Raw genomic sequence first — 19,736 nt, 5'->3', positions numbered from 1 at the left:
AGAGCTAAGGTGCAGGACAGGACGTGTGTTGATGTTTGTAAATTCGATAAGAAGGAAACTTTAGCAGGAAAGCTAATGTGTCATTTGGCTATTAATGTGTGATATGAAATGTTTTTCGGTGAGATAAAATTTACAACCACAATTCACACCTAACACATGCCCTCTGTGTGCCAAATTCATTTCCCATACAGTATATAAGTATATTGCCGTATATATGAAGTGGAAAGTTTAGTATTTATGTCAGCCATTTCTGCATGTTACATACTCATCTACAGCAGGACTGACTATGCACATAGTGTACTCAATACTCAAGTGATTTTGTTGTTCAATCTCAGCCCTGAGCAGTTGTTAACCCACACCTGTCTTGAAGAAGTTGTTGCTGCTGAAAGCAACAAAAGATGCGTATAAAATAAGTATGACTAACAAGCAAACATGAATGAGCAAACAGACCAGGGGCCTTGGAGGTGAATCACACTGCGGACTGTCAAAAGGCCTCATAAAGCAGTCAAAAGGCACAGTGTAGGCCTTAAACTTCTCTGTTAAACCATCATTGTCTAGACACGATGCCGGAAGGTCTCAGCTAATCACCATTGATTTGAACGCGTCACAGCACCTCTTCATCGCCTCACAGCTCGATGAAAACAAACAAATCCTCCTCACCTCCCTCATGTCTAAGTATCACCTCACCTCCATCTTCACCTCCACTCTGACAATGTCAAGAGAGCATTTTGTTTATGACTCACTTGAATTGGTCCCTCATTTGCTCTTTAAACTCAACAACCTTTATACTTTCTCTCCTTGCTTGAAAACAGTGGTGCTGAACGATTTCCTTGATAATTAGAAGAGGTAAGAAACAGCTGGTTTGGTTCCATTGTGCTGATAAAAGGCAATCCTCTTGAGCCGGACTGACTTGACAGCACAAGACTCTGCAGGTGGGAGGGCTGCAGGCTAAAGAGCCATTAAAGTGTAATGAGCCTGTCAGGCTGATCTTTAGAGGCATCTCTATCAGTGACGACACTGCAGGAGGAATTACGAGGCTCTGTCACACTAACCCTGCGGTTTGTTCTAATGAGCACCAGCCATATCAAACAGCTACCCTGTTACTAAATGGGATCACAAGTGTATCACTTAAATGTTTTCTTGTAAACAGACAGTTATAATTATGTTCCAGCAGACAAAGACTGATGCTTGTCCTCTACATCTTGTCTGAAGTCAAGCATGGAATAGCATGAAACCGTCAGTGGACTAGAGCACAAACATAACAACCGCTCATCGAAAACACTGTTCGTGGGTGGTCAAAGGTGCCACAGTGCCACATCTTTAAAATGTAGAAAACAACAGCTTCAGTTGCAGTGTGTAAAGCCAGCCCTATATCCTAGGAATAAAGTTAATATTGGTTTGGATGTCATGATTTACTGTACGTCCAATGCCAATGTTTAGTGCTAATGCAAGACATAGCATGCCCTAAATGTAGCAAGGCAGAAATTAAAGGTGTGGCGCACTCAGGATGGTGAACAGGCCTGTAGCAAGACCGACTTTAACACAAGATACCAGAATTTGCATCCAGAGACACACCTACAAATGACATTTTTATTAACTGTAACCATGAGCTTTCTCTAACTGTAACCAATTGTTTTAGTTACCTAACCCAAACCACACATTAACCATAGTTTATTTAGCATGATCACAATCTTTCCTTAACTTGTTGTTAAGGAAAGATTGTTTAGAATGTTTAAAATGTATTGGGCATTAAACAAAAAAAAATCTTGTCATTGAATGTAACACAGGGTTTAATATCGACCTTCTTGTCTGCCGATCAGGTGGCGAGAGCTGAATGCTATGTGCCTGTTACTGTACCATTACTTTTAAATATTTTTTTTTAAATATGTGCAGTAGAAATACAATTTTTGCATCTTATACTGTATGTGGGAACAAGTCTATAAACAACATAGAGCAAACATGGTTGTCATGCATCATTAGTCTCTCAACAAACAGGCAAGAATTGTAATTTTCCTTGCAGGATTAATAAAGTATACATTATTATGATTATTATTATGATTATTATTATTATCTTTGAATTTATGAGCTAAAGATTTTGGGACTTTGCCACACGTTGGTCTCACTAACCTGCAAACTTAATGCATAATATTAAAAATAAATTAAACCTGTTTAATAACTTGTCTTCTAATTGTCTTTTAGGAGACATGTAACACTTATGCAGGTGTACAAACGCCCTGAATCAAAGCACTGGAAGAGACCCAGAGCTGCCACACTGCATGCGAGTCGATATATTTGCCAGATATTCCGGTGGTATATCATGTGGACGCGCCAACAGTTTTGTTGTCATTAGTTAGAATTCCTCATGGGGGCTACAGAAACTCTCCACTATAGCTTTAAATGAATCATTTCTTTGTCAAGAAACATTTTGGATACCAGTGTTAAATAAACTCATACCGCCAGAGGGCTCATGAGGGTGTGATTCGGTTGTCGAGCTCCTGAAGCTGCAGAGGGGATAGTGTAGGAGGTTTGATTCAGAGCGATTTGTCTCCGGTGCATGCGTGTCTCGCTCCACAGTGAGGTGGGCTGAAGGTGAGTCACAGCACAGCTCATCCTGCCACGGGAGGTTCAGGGCACGTGAATAGAGAGAGGCTCCCTCCTCCGGCTCCAAACACTGAGCACCTGCTCACAGAGAGACAAAGAAGTTAACTCAGGTTTGACACATGGACAGGGAAAAAACCTGAATGTTCACAGTGTTTTTATATTTTCAGTTTTTTGTTTCTTTTTCTGCACCAGACAAGTTACATTACATTATGTTGCTCTATTTTTATCTATACTAAAAACAATGTTTCTTATTGAAACAACTGGCTGCTGCTTTGTACTTCTGTATAAAGCATACCTGCAAACTCAGAAGGGCTGAAAAAGGTGACACATCCCCCCCCCCAGAAGGAAATAGAAAGGGAAAAAACAACATTTTCCCGGTGCTAAAACGATACATTTAAAATGGTGCCTGAACTGAAATAATTTATATATATATAATATTACATGATTTATTAAAAATGTTATAACCATAACTTATAACAATAACTTATTTCACCAGTAAATTCCTGTTAACGACACACAAAAAAAACAATGGATGGGAATGCAGCACGAGGCTGGCGATGAGAGTCTGTGTTGTTTTTCAGACAACAGCAGCTACAGTCTGGTGTCACAATCCTCTCCAGTGAAATACAGACAGACACTTTTACACCGTTTAGCTGTCAGCATTTTAACAGTGTTTACTCCATATGTCAATGGTTTACTCCAGCTGCTAGCTAACGGTAAGCTAACCCTACCTCCTGCCGAGTGTAGTGTTAACTAGCGTCCCGTGCGGCGATGTTTCAGTTCCCTCTAACGTCCGTTTTCGGAGAATCAGAGAAAAGCCCTGGCATTTAAGTGGCACCTAAATAAGGCACCGAAATCCACGTGGCTATTCGGTCCGGTAGATAACGGTCGTTAAGGCACCGGTGCCGTATTAGCACCCCCCTCGCCCCCCAAATAAAAACTCTTCGGATCTACATGATTCACGTGGATGACATGACTGAAAAGCGACTAGTTTGCAGGTATGATAAAAGGCATACAGGTTTCAGTCTGAGTTTTTTCTTGCAACACATTAGAGGGTTTTTATAAAAATTCAGTTCATGATCTAAAATCTTTACTAAGCAATGTATTCATTGTAAACAATGTGTTCCGTTATTACGGAGCAATAAGGGAAGAGTAGACAACCCACAAGATAAAAAAATATATATATTTAAATGCAAAATCTGTGTGTACAATGTCACTGGACATTTCTCAAGGTGTTATCATTAATTAATCATAACTTATTAACTCTACTTCCTCTTATGAACAAGTATTCATAGAGTAAAAGTACCAAATGGCAGGATTGGTGGGAAAGACTATAAGGTTAGGTTTAGGTGAAGGCCATTTTGGGCGATTTTGATTTCTGTTTCTATTCCCCTAAAATTGTTGCAATATCAACGGCTCTTTCTGAGACATCCTGCATGTCCTGAATTTTGTATTTCAAAGTCAGGCAGATGGCTTTAATGACAGAAAAACAGAAAGAGAGCATGAGAGAAGCACAAACTTGTTAGTGTCCATCTGAGGTGATATTGATTTTAGCTCAGGTGAAAGTTATCATGTAGGTTTGACAAATGGTAGAGGATACCCCATGAGCTCCACATGGGAAATCTATCAACTGTAGCACAATACATCTCAAGTGTCAACACTGGTATGAGGCTGTTGCATTCTGTGTATCTGAAGATTATATAGACTTACATGTCGTAACCAGTAAATAGAAATGTCAGTTCCAAGCTGAAATTAAGCTTAAACTATGACCAATAATTAAAAAATAATTAATCTCCATCTAAGAACGCCAATCTTCTCGTACACATTCTTAGCATCCAGAATTATATCTATATTTACATTGTCAGAATCTTTTCTGCTAGGACCAAAGCCTCACGAAATCCATATGACTAATAAAACACCTCACACCGATATGGCAAGCACACTGCATTCCAATTTAAATTAGAGTCTAAGATTAATCAATAGCACCCCTTGGTAAAAACCCTCAAGGTGTTGCATGAAAAATATGATATACAGCAAGGTCCCTCCACTTACTGTTTTTAGACGGAACTTTTCTAAGCTGAGTTTATCTGTTTACTTCAAACGTGAAACGGCTGTACATTCATATTTTTTAAGAAAGAAAACTAATACAAGGTGGAAGATCATCCTACAAGTTGAGATGTCAAAACCGTTGTGCTGAAGGTGGAACTTACCATGCGATACTAGAAATATGTGGATCAGGACTGCCAACATCACAGACCGAACCCTGTAGAGAACACAGAAGAAGACGGAAACGGAGTGAGTCAGGTATCAAGGGAAGTGGTAGTAGTTAGTTTATAGCAATGTCTTTAATCTTTTATTTTCAGTGTACCAGCAAATACTCTCTGTGACACATTCAGAATTAGCTGGAAATGGGAGGAGCTCTGCATGTTACATAATAATATTAGAAAAAAAAAGAAAGATAATTCTGATCTCCAAATGTGACAATGATTACACCACAACCAGTATAATGGGAGAGCAGCGGGAGGTGTACAACCCAGTGCCAGAAAACTTAGGTTTGACAAAGTGACACAGTACAGTACACTACAGTGAAATAACTGGTGTAGCAACTTCTCTACAGATGTAATGACTCATCATGGGACATAAAGCTCTGCTGTGAAGGGTTGCAACATGAGACACAGTTCACATTAACGGCTTTTCAGATTCGCAGCTCCAAGTAGAGTGTGACGTGAACGTGTGTTCATCCTAAAACAGTGGCTCCCTCGTTACCGTCACACCCCTGTGAAACAAGCAAGACTTTTTCAAAACCTGGACACAAACTCTTTGATCCCCTCCCCTCTGACAGGAGGCTGCGGTCCATCAGGACCAAAACCTCACGTCACAAATCTGCAGCTGGCCCGGGACCCCCACTCAAACTGTCTCATACACACACATGTGTCACAATGAGTTACATCTCTGGTCATAATTGCACATATTCTCTGTACATTATACTGTGAATGTTTGCACATTATTTGGAAAATATTTTGAACATTCCTGCACAAAACTGTGCAGCTCTTATTGTTTTATATGTTATTTATGTTTCTTGACTGTTTTAATATTTATTTTTTTCTCACCCTATGTTTACTGTTATGCATCAAAACACCAAGGCAAATTCCATGTATGTGAAAACCTACTTGGTAATAAACCCGTTTCTGATTCAATTATGTATTTAATCTGATTATAATGCAAGAATTGCAAATGTGTGGATTTATAATTCTGGCCAATGCCAGTGTCATTTTTCTTCTCCCCAAACCAATTTCAGTCAATTGTTTTGACACTTAATAACATCCACATTCACAAAGACCACCTCTATCTACATACGGCAATACTTACATCTTAGTTGTCATAGCATGAGAATGGCCTTGCTGGGCTTTGGCTGTGGTGAATCTCACTGTAGAGAGAGAGAAAGAAAAAGAAAGAAAGAGAGAGAAGGTTTTCAGGGATTTGAAGCAATCCAACTCAATTCTGCAGGACTGAAGACCCGTGCTGTTATTGGAATAAATACGGGTAAAAGATTAGGAACAGGATTTAAATGAAAAATACTTAAAATTCTTGGCAAGGGTAGAACCAGACGAATTATAAAGGCAATTTTCTGGAGGCGGCATTAAAAGACTTTCTCAGACACTTCCTATTTCAGAGGCAGATCTCTCACTGACAGGAGCACCTCCCAATCTCCTTCTCTACCCTTCTATAACAGCTGTGCACAGAAACGTGGACTCAAAAAGCAGGACTCAGAGGCAGAGCGGATGAAAGCAATCAATAGTTTACTATCTAATCAGTGATAGCCTACGTTCATTATTTATTTATTTTACAGTCTATGCTATGCAGTAATAAGTTTAGGCTATTTAACATAGCACCTTTTATAGAACAAAGTCACAAATTGCTTCACAAGAGTAAAACTGTTTCAAAGAAGACCAAACAATAAAAATAAATAAAATGACAGAAAAATGACAGGAAAAACCACAAAGTGGCCTACATCCGAAGTAAAAACATAACATTCAACTTGACAGCACGTGGGTGAGTAATTCAACGACTCGGTGTTAAAGAGAACCGGTCACGAGAACGGTTGGCAGCCTGACCACAAAAACATCCTAAGTGGTTAGAAGCGTTAAAGTGAGAATGAGTAATACTGAGAGTGTGTCCTTACATCGCTCCTGGAAGTTTCTTCTGGTTTCGTGTCCAGTTTTTGTTCGGGCAGGTGAGTTCGTCCAAAATCCTCAGTGAAGAAGATGTGTGCGCTTCTGTCAGAGTTCACCGTCCATTTCTGAATCTAAAGACCAACAACAATAATGAGGACTTTCCCAAACAGAACAGGAACACTTCTCTCACGCAGGCGCCGTTGCTTTTTCCAGCTGGTCGCTGAGCCGCCCGGCGTAAAGAAGTGAGCCTGAACACTGGAGGTGAGAGAGCATGGAGAGGAGGGAGAGGCTCAGAGGCTCCGACAGACACAACTGCGTCCTGCCCACCGTGATGCGTTCAGGAACACATCCGGAAATCCTAACACCTAGGATTAACACAGTTATAGGCTTCATGGAACAATCATTTGTTTGGGATAAAAACAAAAGCAACACGTGGAGGTCGCACATAACGTAGGCCTACATCTACTCAAGTACTATAGCCTACTTCAGTACAATTTTAAAGAGCCTGTACTTCACTTAAGTGTTTCAATAGCCTTCTGTGCTCCACTTGCCTACATTTCAGAAGGAAATGTGGTACTTGTAGTCCATCAGGCTACATTTATCCAACGTCTATAGCTGGTTATTTTGCAGATTAACATTCTACATATCGGCTAAATCTTATTATTTTCTTGTAACTATGATGCATTGTGATGGATTAAATACTAAGCAGTGTAGAAAACTGCTGTTGCTCAGCACTGACCAACCACAGAATTTAAATTCAGCTTTGCCTATGTAACAGCAACAATATAAATTCTACTGCATAATGAATACTTAACTACGTAATTGTATTTCCCCATCCATCCATCCATCCATCCATCCACTGTCTGTTAAGCATGGTCACAGAGTGGTGGAGCTTATCCCAGCACACTGGGCAAGTGTATACACTAGTGCCAGTTTATTACAGGGCTAACACAGGGCAATGATAAAACACAGATTAAAACCTACAGGCAATTTAAATGTATAAAACAATATGTATTTGTTTGTTTTTTTCTTCAGTTTTTGTCGTATCTCAAGAACATCCCACCTTTAGCTGGCTTTATTGTCGGCTGTCACCAAGGGAGCAGCAAGCAATGTAGCGCTGTACGTATGCCAAATATCTCTATGGACTAGCAACTTCCCGTCTTTATTGATTTATGATTCCCAAGTAGCATTTAAAATAAAAATAAATATGTGAGTTTGCAGCTGTTCTCATGAATCTGAGGTTGGTATTCAGCTGCTAAGTGGGAGGTGTGATTTCATCTGCACGGTTCAAAATGTCACCACATTTCAGCCGTCCTTTCTTCACGAGAGAACCCTATCTATTTTCCTTCATATTTATTTTAGGTTATCATTCCCATGGCATCAGACAGAGCTAAACAGGTCATTGTGCACTATTTTCCAGGATTCCCAACAATACTTCGAAATTTGACATAGTGTATTTTGTTAAATAATACATGTTCCTAAAGAATTATGTTTCAAAAAATAAAAATGTGCTGTTTACTTATTTTTCAGTTTACAATGGTATTGGGAGTTGCCATCAGCTGTAGACTGCTGGCAACACAAAGATGCTTTAAGCTCCCCAAGGTCTCTGTCTTCCTCTGATTACTCCCTTCTGCTTTCTGTATCTCTTCATCCAAAAAAAAGAAGCAGAATTCTACAGAATTACATTAGTCACTTCAGCCTCACAGATGTTCCACATGTCAGTTATACAAATATTTCTATTTATTTTCCTATGAAAGAGTAGTCAACAGACTGCAGTAAAATGGGTACACAGGTGCAAACAGTCTAGTGGGGTAGTGATCTGCAGGCTTCTGTTGACAGTCAACTTCTTTCTTTCTTTTTTTAAAAATGCTCCTAAAAAGCCCACTGTTTTAGTCCTGGAAAAAAGTCTTCATTCAGATGTGGATCCTTGGGCACACCTACTGTAGGTCAACCTACTTTTCCAAATGCAAACAGGCAGTCCAGTCAGTAATCTTTGTTATTTGAATGGAAAGTATGCAAGTAGGCAACTCCACATAGAAGAGTGAATAGTAAATTACTTATGTGGCCTGAAATTTGTGTCACATATATACTTTCCCAAAACTTTTAATTTCTGTGGCACACCAGTTGAAAACAAAGAACTTGCTTTATTACTGTAATGCTGCCTGGTGTCCATATATTTCTCGCATATAGCCATACATACAGTAAACAGAGGTGAGAGAACATTGCATTTTAGATTAATCATGTCAATGGAAAACAGATAATACCTGTTATTGTCTGTATGATGAGAGTCAATGTAGACATTTAGAAATGAGTATGAATAGGGTAATGCTCAATTGCTTATCATTGTTTTCCCACAGGCTTAATATTTATTTGTGGTGTTGACTCTGTGAACAGCATTGGATTCATAAACTAGATGAAGCTTGCTCAGACTTTTAAAATCAATTTCTTAAGAGTAAAAAATAACAACTCTATTACAAAATCAATGGTTGTACTTTCAAAGTATGCAGCACTACAAACTGACCAAAGCATATTTATTTTCACAAGAAATAATCATTACTTTTACAAATGCTTGTTTACTACTGTTAGTCTAAATGTTTTGCATGGTGTAGGCTACCAGCTCTCTTTCTTCTCCCACAGATCAATACAGAAAGGCTCAGTATAATGTTCCCAACACATCTGGCTGCTTGTTTTGTCAATAGCTGCATGCGTGTACCCAGAACTGGGGTCTGCACAAGTGGTCACTGTGTGATAACATATGTGATAAATAATTAGATTAAATGTAACCACACCAGTGAATCCCTGGCTGTTAGACAGATTAGATTTGTGGCCTTAGGTAAGAGAAGTGTCATGTACTAGTGTGTTAGCAACAGTGATTGTCAGAATAAAAAAAAAAACGTTTCCGTGTGGATGGCCCCTTAGTGAATATTACGATGACAAGCTAACGGCTGGGCTGTCCGTAGGTGTGAATCCTAATTAAGTTGAGGTGTAAATTTACAATCCCACACCTTTGGTTATACTTTCTGCTTTATTGGTATGCTGTCATTGGATACTCCATACTCCAAAACTTGTGTCCCCACATGGTTAACCATTTATTTTAGGGCTAGACTTGATTTTAGGTTGAAGAAGTATCCATCCAATTTACACATTGCATAGTGGCTGAGAAGCAGGGGACACTCTGGAAAGGTTGCCAGGCCATAACAGGCCTAATGTATACAGATGGACGATGACACTCTACTTTATTTAACACTTATGGACAATTTTGTAGTTTCCAATTCATCTAACCTGCATGCTTTTGGACTGTAAGAGAAGACTGAAGCATCTGGGGGAAACCCAGGCAGAAAGCATTCAAAGGACACAGATGGATGCCAGATTTAGACCCATGATCTTCTGGCTGGGTGGCAACAGTGCTGACCACTAAGCCATTATGCTGCACAGGTTGGAAATACGACCAGGCTGAGGTTAGGTTAAGGTTAGGCACGGAGCAGTTATGGTTAAAGTTAGGGCAAGCTTCCAGGGAATTAATGAAATACAATGCCCTCACAAGTATAGTAGTACAGTGTGTGTGTGTGTGTGTGTGTGTGTGTGTGTGTGTGTGTGTGTGTGTGTGTGTGTGTGTGTGTGTGTGTGTGTGTGTGTGTGTGTGTGTGTGTGTGTGTGTGTGTGAGCTACGGAGTGAGATACTGCTGTCATACTGCAGTCACTATCACACTTCATGACGTAGAAAGGAAGCATCATTGTGTGCCTGCAAAGATTTGCATACGTAAAGAGGAGGAGGTTAATATGCAAATGGATTTCCTTGATCTGCGTCATGATGGAGGAACATCATTTCACTTTCACAGCCCAATGATCTTTATGGAGATGGATTTTGCTCATTGTTGTCAGCAGCCTGGGCTGAATGCTGCAGTGACTGTTGGGGATTAGCAGCATCTGGTTTCACACACATCCAAAATCCTTTCAGAGTGAGCAGAGAGCGTTACTAAAGAAGATGAAAGTGAAGACTTTTTTTCTGCCATAAAACATCTATTTTGTTACTTTTGCAAATTACAGTCATGTTATTGTCAGATGACTTGTGATTGCAAACATGTGCCAGTGTCAGACACATTCTGTCATACCAGCAATAATTAAGTCGAAACTGGCACTGATGACAGAATGACGACCCCAAATTTATGATTTTAAAAATCATTTACTAAAACAACAAAACACATGCTTGATTTACTCTGAAACCTGATAAAAATAGCTGAAAAATACTTTTTGATGGGAGCTATTTTTAATAGCAGGAAAAGGGGGCAGATGGTCTTTTTCACACTTACTGCCGACATTACACATAAAGTCAACATACTTTCTAGAAATAGACTTAAAAAAAAACATTCCAAAGCTGCAAACCATGATCCCTAAAGCATTTTCATCGGACCGTAATTCCCACTTCTGGGAATCTTTTCCATTCCTTTGCAGCACAGCATTAAAGCGATACATACATATGAGGTTTACAGCCTGCTACACAATATATAAAAGTAGGTAAACAATTAAAGGTTCACTGCTCAGACAGGGATGTGAAGGAGAGCGTGAATAGGGGAAACACACTGCAGCAGCAGCCTCACCTACAACAGTGTGCATTTAAAATGAGGAGGTGACATCATTCCCTAATGACATCATCCCAACCTGTGTGTAAGAATGACATCATCCTCTATGTATGTAATGTAATGTGAAGATGTTTGTGTGCTTCAAAAAGAAATAAACGTACAATAAAGTGAATGGATAATCAAAATCTGATAATTATCCACTATTGATATCACCGTTTGATCAGTGACACCAGGAGACATAATGGGAAACTACTGTTGTTATGTATCTGATTATCATGTCAGGTATCATTCACAGACCATTTAGGTAGGTTTCAGAAACATGTGATAACCATAAACAATTCATAGTTGTTTGTTCAGCTGTTTCATTTTAAAATGTATACCATGTTATCTTGGTATGTATTTTAGTACTACTTGAGCTACACTGTATGAAGGATACGTATAATAATTTTTTTTATTGTATTAAGGGCACATGATTATTGATTAATTTATTTATGTTTGTTCTACTCGTCTTCTTCTACTTTATTACAATCATTATTATTTTCGTACAGCACCTGTAACAGTTAAAACATAATGCATTAGGGATTTACTATATTTGTATATTTGATTCTTGTTTTCATTACATTTGACAAACATCATCCATTTGACCCTTTAAAAAGCATCCACTTTCACCCAGCCTCAAATAGTCCTGTCCCTGTTAGATCATGCACCAACATGATTCATTATCATTATTCCCATGTCATGATTGCTCAACTGGATCATTTTACAGCAGAGCTAAAGTATCATCACTACAGTAGATGAGTTCAGCTTTTTACACTGTACCGACATTATGAGTTGACTCCTTCTAACAAACAGCCTCCTGGCCCTGCAGTGTCTCTGCACATGAAACAGGGAAGCCGCTCATGAATTATTAATCAGATTCTGCGAGGGAAAAAGTTCCTCACGAAGGGGGGAATACATACCAAGACGGTGATGTCATGCTTGTAGACTGGTTGGGATGATGTCACTGAAAGGGTAATTTCTTTCTTTTATTTATTCTGCTGTGATGCCAGCAGCCCCTAATACAGACTCAATCTCTTTCATCACTGAAATAAGGTTAGATGAAGGGCCATTGATAGAGAGAGCATGCTCTACAGGAATTACCTCAGCAGACAAAGGAACTGGTTTTATAGGGAACAAGGTGAATTTTCTATTTTTACCTTTGGACAGAGCCAGCCTGTTACTCTTTTTCAGTCTTAATGCTAAGCTGAGTTTACAGTCTCCTGGGTTCATATTGGTAGCTTCATATTTATTATGTAAAAGTGAGAGTAGTATTAATCTTCTCATCTAACTTTCTGCAATCAAGCGAATAAACATGTCTCAAAATGTTGATCTATTTTGTTAAAATCTCACAGTATTCAACTTTTGTTGCAAATCTATTCAAATCCAATCTTGTCCTTCCAGTCTGAAATCTGTACCTTGATATCCGAAATATATATCTTCTAAAAAAACTGTACTATTGACATGAAAATAGCTTTCTTTTTCCTCACCACTTACAGTACAGATACTATAGCATATGCAGTGGAGTAAAGGAAGTTTTCTGGTCTGCTGATGCTAAAGCAGGTCATCCTCCTAGTGCTTATTTTTCTCCGGGAGGACGGCATGGAAGAGACCAGAGAGGGGGAAAGGCCAAAGTATGCAGGGCAACTGCAGTTTGAGACGCTAGCCTCACCAACCTCTCCTCTGAGTCGCATCTCCCTCGTAATGGACTCAGTTTCACTGAGCGTACTAACACTTAGAAAATAAATGGCATTACATTGAGTTCAAACTGCTTATTGTTTACAACTGATTTTGATACTGTACTGTATGGATGGTAGTTACAGGACATGCTTTGAATTCATAAGATTTAACAATACAGTGTTAGGGACAGATCAGATGGCCAGAGACTTGAGACTTGACTTGGACTCGTGGCAAAAGACTTGAGACTTGACTTGAACTTGCCCCTCAGAGACTTAAGACTTGATTTGGACTCAAGCTCAAAGACTTGAGACTCGACTTGGACTTCCAAAAAATGACTTGTGAACATATTTGATATACGTAAACACAAATCTTCTAATAAGAGATTTTAAGACTTTTTGTACATTAATTCCACTCTTGATACAATACGTAAAGTGTAGCACAGCATGTACAGTACATTAATCTAACTTTCTATGCCAGGGTGCAATGCCAAAACCTAGTATTAAGGAAAATAAACGTTTGACCTCACCCTCCTGCCCTTATCATTTAGTGATTGCAACAAGGTTTCCTTCGAAATTTAAGTTGCACAAATCCTTACTGTAGGTTGGCTGGATTTGTTGTGACAGCGCATATGCTGACTCAAAACCGGCTCTGTTATTGTAGAGATTTTCAGTTAATCTTTACTGGAATATTTCCTTATGTGACGATTCCCTTGAATTCTCCTAATGGAACATGTGAAAACAGGCTTGTGATTGCTGTTTTTTCTCATTGTGTATCCCATTCATAGCTAAAATATGAGCATTTATTCATATTTGATACTGAACATCCTTATTTCTATTGGTATCGTGCCCTGGGTCACACTATAAATATCCTTGTTACTGAGAAATTCAGCAGCCACAGGGAATGAGTGTTCAGAGGAAAACATGAAAGTATACTGTACCAAACAAACACCTCTGCCTGTTGTCGTCTCTTACTTCTTTTTCATTTAAGAAAGAAATAATCACTATGATTTTCAGTCTAAGGGCCTGTTTATGTCATGCATTAACTTCGTCATTATGTAAGCAATAGTGTGTGCTGACAAAGTTTGAGCGTGACATCTTTTCAAGAGCACAGCTGTATCATATCTCCTTGAAAGCTATGCCTGCTGAAATACAAGCTGACCCCGCGCTTCTCCAGAGTTCTGGTTAATGCAGCCGATATAAAATATAGCAGTTTGGACCCCTCAACCATAGAACAAAAAGCTGAGAGAAGCTGCAGATCATTCTCTGTAGGTTCTTCACCACAAGCGACAGATTTCACATTGTCATTTGATACATTGTTATTATAAAACATTGATTACGTTCGCCTTACACTGCTTAATTTTGAGTTTTCTTCTGCTCAACTGATTTTAGGACAATCATTTTGTCTAAAGAAAGGACAAATGGTGGCAATGGTACTTTTCCACTGCTCAGTGGCTGTTTATTGAATTAAGAAAAGAAAAAGATTTCCAATTGCAGACCTGCACATGAGACACAGCACCTGCCAAACATCAGTCCTGAGAGAGAAGAGACAGATGGAGAAAGTGTCAGAGAAGCAGAGAGGAAAAACAGAGAGTGAGTCAAGGTGGTATGTGCCCAAACCACCATATGGGGAAAAAAACATTAAAACTGTGTCCACTTCTACTGACAGAAGGATTTAGAAGTGTAAAATGTATGTCATTTAGAAGTGTATGATACCCATACATACGTTTTGCCTTTTCTCTCATTTATCCCTTTTATCTTTATACTGTATCTTTATGCACTTTCTTGAAAAGATTAGTTGATTGATTGATTGATTGATTGATTGATTGATTGATTAATTAATCAGTAAAATCTAAAGAAATACAACTACAAAGTGTATAATGGATTCATCTTTAATTTATTCATCAAGCAAGAATGGCAAACATTAACTGTTTGTTTTAGGTTTCTCTTCTTTTTTTTTTTTTAAAGTGCTCATATTAATCTCATTTTCAGGTTCATACTTGTATTTAGAGGTTGTACCAGAATAGGTTTACATGGTTTAATTTTCAGAAAACACCATATATTTGTTGTACTGCACATTGCTGCAGCTCCTCTTTTCACCCTGTGTGTTGAGTTCTCTGTTTTAGCTACAGAGTGAGGCATCGCACTTCTGTACCATCTTTGTTGGGAGTCGCACATGTGCAGTAAGTACTGCTAGCTTGTCAGTTGCAGAGTATGAGGGAGTGACATGCTAGCAGCTAGGCGAGCATTATAACGTGTTACAAAGTGACGCATTTTTGGAGCAGTTTGTGAACAGTGTTTTCTGTTGGAGATGGTAAGTCCCTTTGGGGTGGACTTTGGGCTTTTTCACTTTGTAAAACTATAATGTGCACACAAAAATATATAACACAATGAAGGAAAGGGAAAAAGCCAAAAAGCACAATATGAACACTTTAAAACTAATTTCTGACATTTTATAGACTAAATTATATAGGCCTTGACTTATTAAAAAAAACAATTAAGAATTGATATTGAAATGAATCATTAGTTGCAGCCCTACAGTACTTTACTATTTTTTTTACTTCAACATCAACATTTATTTATATAGCACTTTACAGCAACCAGCAGGTATCCAGAGTGCTTTACATCAGGAACTAAGGATAAAACAACATATCATACAATAAAAAGAATGAAACATAGAAAACAGTAAAATCAGAAAAGGTTACATAGAAACAGGAGGAGGAGAGAGAAATTGTCACACCACTACTACGTATTAAAAGCCATTCCAAACAAATAGGTTTTGAGTTTGGATCTAGCAACTTGTCCTTCCCTTGGTCCTCCTGTTTCTCTTATGGAGGTTTGCCTGCGTGTTGCAACACAACTGGAGCTCAATTGGGGTCATGTGCACACTTATGACACAATAAACTGACCCAAAACACAGCCGCTCTGGAGTTAACGAGACAGCCACAGCTAATCAGAATCAGAATCAGAATCAGAATCAGAATCAGAATCAGAATCAGCTTTATTGGCCAGGTTTGCGTAAAAAAACAAGGAATTTGACTCTGGTTAATCTTTGCTCTCAAAGTACAACACTCACTTAACATATAAAGAATAAAAACAGAAAGGACAGTAAGAAATATAAAAAAAAAATACTGTTAAGTATACAGTATAACATCATCACCATCCTGATGGGCACAGAAAAATGGACCGTCATTTCTGGGCCTCTCCCTACCTACAGAAAGGGTGCTGAGAGATGGTCCAGACTGTTCAGTCTCCACACCTGGCTGAAACGCCACTGCGCTTCCTTAAGCATTCTCTATGTCAACAACTTTGACTTGTTCTGGGAGCGGCCCAGCCTGCTGAAGCATGATGGTCTCCACCCAAACCAACATGGAGCCAGGCTGCTCTCTGACAACAAACGACCACACTGAGGCATTGACATTCTGTAGAAAATATCACAGATTCATGCCCCCCAGGTATTGATTCAAATGGCACTTTGGCACTTGTGGATGGATCTGAAAATGTTTTCTACAGTGTAACATAGTACTACTACTACCATTACACACTCTCCCTTAAGCTCTTCTTCCTCTACAAATAACTCTGCTAGCCCACTGACCAGCTCTATCATTCCAGTTATAATCAACATAGACCATACAAAGTGATGAATCCCCTAAGTAATATGAAGCAATTAACTGCAAACATAGTCAATTTAGCATTCATTCCCCGTCAGCCACAGCCTGTCCCAAAAAACAAGACAGATAATTCTTTTAATACACTAACAATAGCCCTACTAAACATCCGGTCTTTGGCAGGAAAATCATTTTTAATCAATGATTTTATTATTGCTATTATTGTTATAATCCCATAACCGAGGTGTCTGTCCCCCGACTCAGATCAGTTAAATCAAAGGTAAACAAAAGAGGGGCTATACTTAAAAACCTAATTGGAATTAAAACTACCAGTGCAATGATAGAACAGAATAGGAAAATTAGATGTGGACTATTAAATATCAGATATCTGTCTTCTAAAGCAGTACTAGTAAATGATTTGATATCAGACAATCAAATTCATCTATTCTGTCTTACAGAAACATGGCTGTACCATGAAGAATATGTTAGTCTAAATGAAGCCACTCCTCCCAGTCATAATAATACTCAAATTCCTAGAGGCTCAGGCCGAGCCTGTTAATTAATCCTAAACCTAAACTAAATTATAACTCGTTTGAAGGCCTTGTTCTTAATCTTCAACATCCAACATGGAAAACATTACAGCCAAGTATGTTCGTTGTTTACCAAGCTCCAGGTCCATATTCTGAATTTTTATCTGAATTCTCTGAGTTTTTATCATGTGTAGTCCTTAAATCAGACAAAGTACTTATTGTAGGTGATTTTAATATCCATGTGGACGTTGACAGCAATAGCCTTAGTATTGCTTTCAACTCACTACTAGATTCAATTGGTTTTAGTCAGAGTGTGCATAAGGCCACTCACTTACATAGTATTTCCGCAGAATCCTTTATTATCGGACCATTTTTTAATAACTTTCGAATTCTTACTATGCTTTAATATAACAGAGGACCTTTATGTTAACTTTAGTCCCTCCCAAATTGATAATTTTGTAGACGGTGCTACGGCCTGCCTACGAACAACTTTAGACTCTGTTGCTCCCCTCAAAAAGAAGATGATGAAGCACTAGCACCTTGGTATAACTCCCAAACTCGCAAATTAAAACAAACCTCGCGAAAACTTGAAAGTAAAACTGGAAGAATCTCGTTTAGATTGGCAAGACAGTCTGAAAACCTATAGGATTAGACTATTATAAGGTACTTTATTTGTCACATACACGTACATGTAGCGAAATTCATTCTCTGCATTTAACCCATCCCTCAAGGGAGCAGTGGGCAGCCAATGACAGCGCCCGGGGACCAACTCCAGATCTGAGCCAGTGCCTTGATCAAGGGCACTGACTGGATAACCTAGTACATGTTTTTGATGGTGGGGGAAACCGGAGCACCCGGAGGAAACCCACGCAAACATGGGGAGAACATGCAAACTCCACACAGAAAGGCCCCGGAATGACCTGGATTCGAACACAGAACCTTCTTGCTATGAGGCCACAGTGCTAACCACTGTGCCACCATGCTATTACTCATCATTAATAAAAGAAAATAAGAACAATCCAAGATTTCTTTTCAGCACTGTAGCCAGGCTGACAGATAGTCACAGCTCTATTGAGCAGTGACAGACTGGCCATCTGGAATTTGGGCAAATGCCAGAAGGGCCACTACTGATAATTTCTTTTTGGTTATTTTGATGTTATTTTATGCATGCAGCCACAAATAGTCAAGATTGTACTGCGGCGAGGTGTGTGGAAAGATTCAATCGGAAGGCAGAGTTACTAATTTCCAAGCTAGGTTATTGCCAGGGCCGTTTTTTGAACCCAGTCCGTCACTGCTATTGAGCCATCTATTCCTATAGCTCTGAGTAGTAGTGACTTTATGAGCTTCTTCAATGATAAAATTATAACAATTAGAGATAAAATTCATCACCTTTTGCCCTCAACTTCTAACGGTTCACCTTTAAACACAGATGACTGATAGAAAGAATGACAATACCTGACATTAACTTAGACTGCTTTTATCCTAGACCTTCAACAACTAATGTTAAAGGTCTCTTAAGCTAAGCCATCTACCTGTCTCTTAGACCCCATCCCAACAAGGCTACTTAAAGTGTGGTTAACACTTAATTACTAGATATGATCAATATGTCTTTATTAACAGTTTATGTACCGCAGTCATTTAAAGTAGCTGTGATAAAACCTCTTCTGAAAAAACCCACCTTCGATCCTGAGATCTTAGACAACTATAGACCTATATCTAACCTTCCCTTTCTCTCCAAGATACTTGAGAAGGTAGTCGCTAATCAGTTATGTGATTTTTCTACACAGCAATAGTCTATTTGAAGACTTTCAGTCAGGATTTAGAATGCATCATAGCACAGAGACAGCACTGGTGAAAATTACTAACGACCTTCTAACTTCTTCAGACAAAGGACTTGTCTCCGTACTTATTATTATTTTTAGATCTTAGTGCTGCATTCAACACTATTGACCATACCATCCTGTTATAGAGATTGGAACATTTAGTTGCCATAGAAATCACACTAAGCTGGTTTAAGTCCTATTTCTCTGATCGATCTCAATTTGTTAATGTTAACGATAAATCCTCCAGGTATGCTAAAGATAGCCATGGCGTTCCACAAGGCTCAGTGCTTGGACCAATTCTATTCTCCTTATATATGCTTCCTCTAGGCAGTATTATTAGGAAACACTCAATTAACCTTCACTGTTATGCGGATGAAACCCAATTATACTTATTAATCAAGCCGGACGAAACCAGTCAGTTAGCTAAACTTCAAGCATGCATTAAAGATATAAAATCCTGGATGACCTACAATTTTCTGATGTTAAACTCAAACAAAACTGAAGTTATTGTGCTGTGGGCCCTAAACACCTCCGAACCTCATTATCCAAAGATATAGTTACTCTGGATGGCATTGCCTTGGCCTCCAGCACTACTGTCAGAAATCTAGGAGTTATTTTGGATCAGGATATATTCTTCAATATCTACTTAAAACAAACCTCAAGAACAGCTTTTTTTCATCTTTGTAACATTGCCAAAATAGGTACAT

The 19,736-nt window shown here is 38.8% G+C and overlaps 1 protein-coding gene across 2 annotated transcripts in view; it reads right to left on the bottom strand.

Moving 5' to 3' along the window:
* Nucleotides 1-19,736, bottom strand: part of lepr (leptin receptor) — a 47,081-nt gene that overhangs the window by 20,327 nt on the left and 7,018 nt on the right. The window contains exons 2-5 of one of the 2 annotated variants that reach the window (XM_039811755.1): nucleotides 6,785-6,907; nucleotides 5,971-6,028; nucleotides 4,812-4,864; nucleotides 2,455-2,679 (exon numbers count right to left, since the gene is read on the bottom strand). In XM_039811755.1, coding sequence (XP_039667689.1) covers nucleotides 2,455-2,679; nucleotides 4,812-4,864; nucleotides 5,971-5,984 — 292 coding nt within the window. In that variant the 5' untranslated portion in view covers nucleotides 5,985-6,028; nucleotides 6,785-6,907. Of the gene's footprint in view, nucleotides 1-2,454; nucleotides 2,680-4,811; nucleotides 4,865-5,970; nucleotides 6,029-6,784; nucleotides 7,115-19,736 lie in introns of those variants that run through there. The other variant, XM_039811754.1, reaches the window with a different exon arrangement.

Source organism: Perca fluviatilis, chromosome 9 (assembly GCF_010015445.1).
Source record: "Perca fluviatilis chromosome 9, GENO_Pfluv_1.0, whole genome shotgun sequence".
Lineage (NCBI taxonomy): Eukaryota > Metazoa > Chordata > Actinopteri > Perciformes > Percidae > Perca > Perca fluviatilis.
The sequence above is the reverse complement of the archived record's forward strand: the minus strand, read 5'-3'. Positions and strand labels throughout refer to the sequence as shown.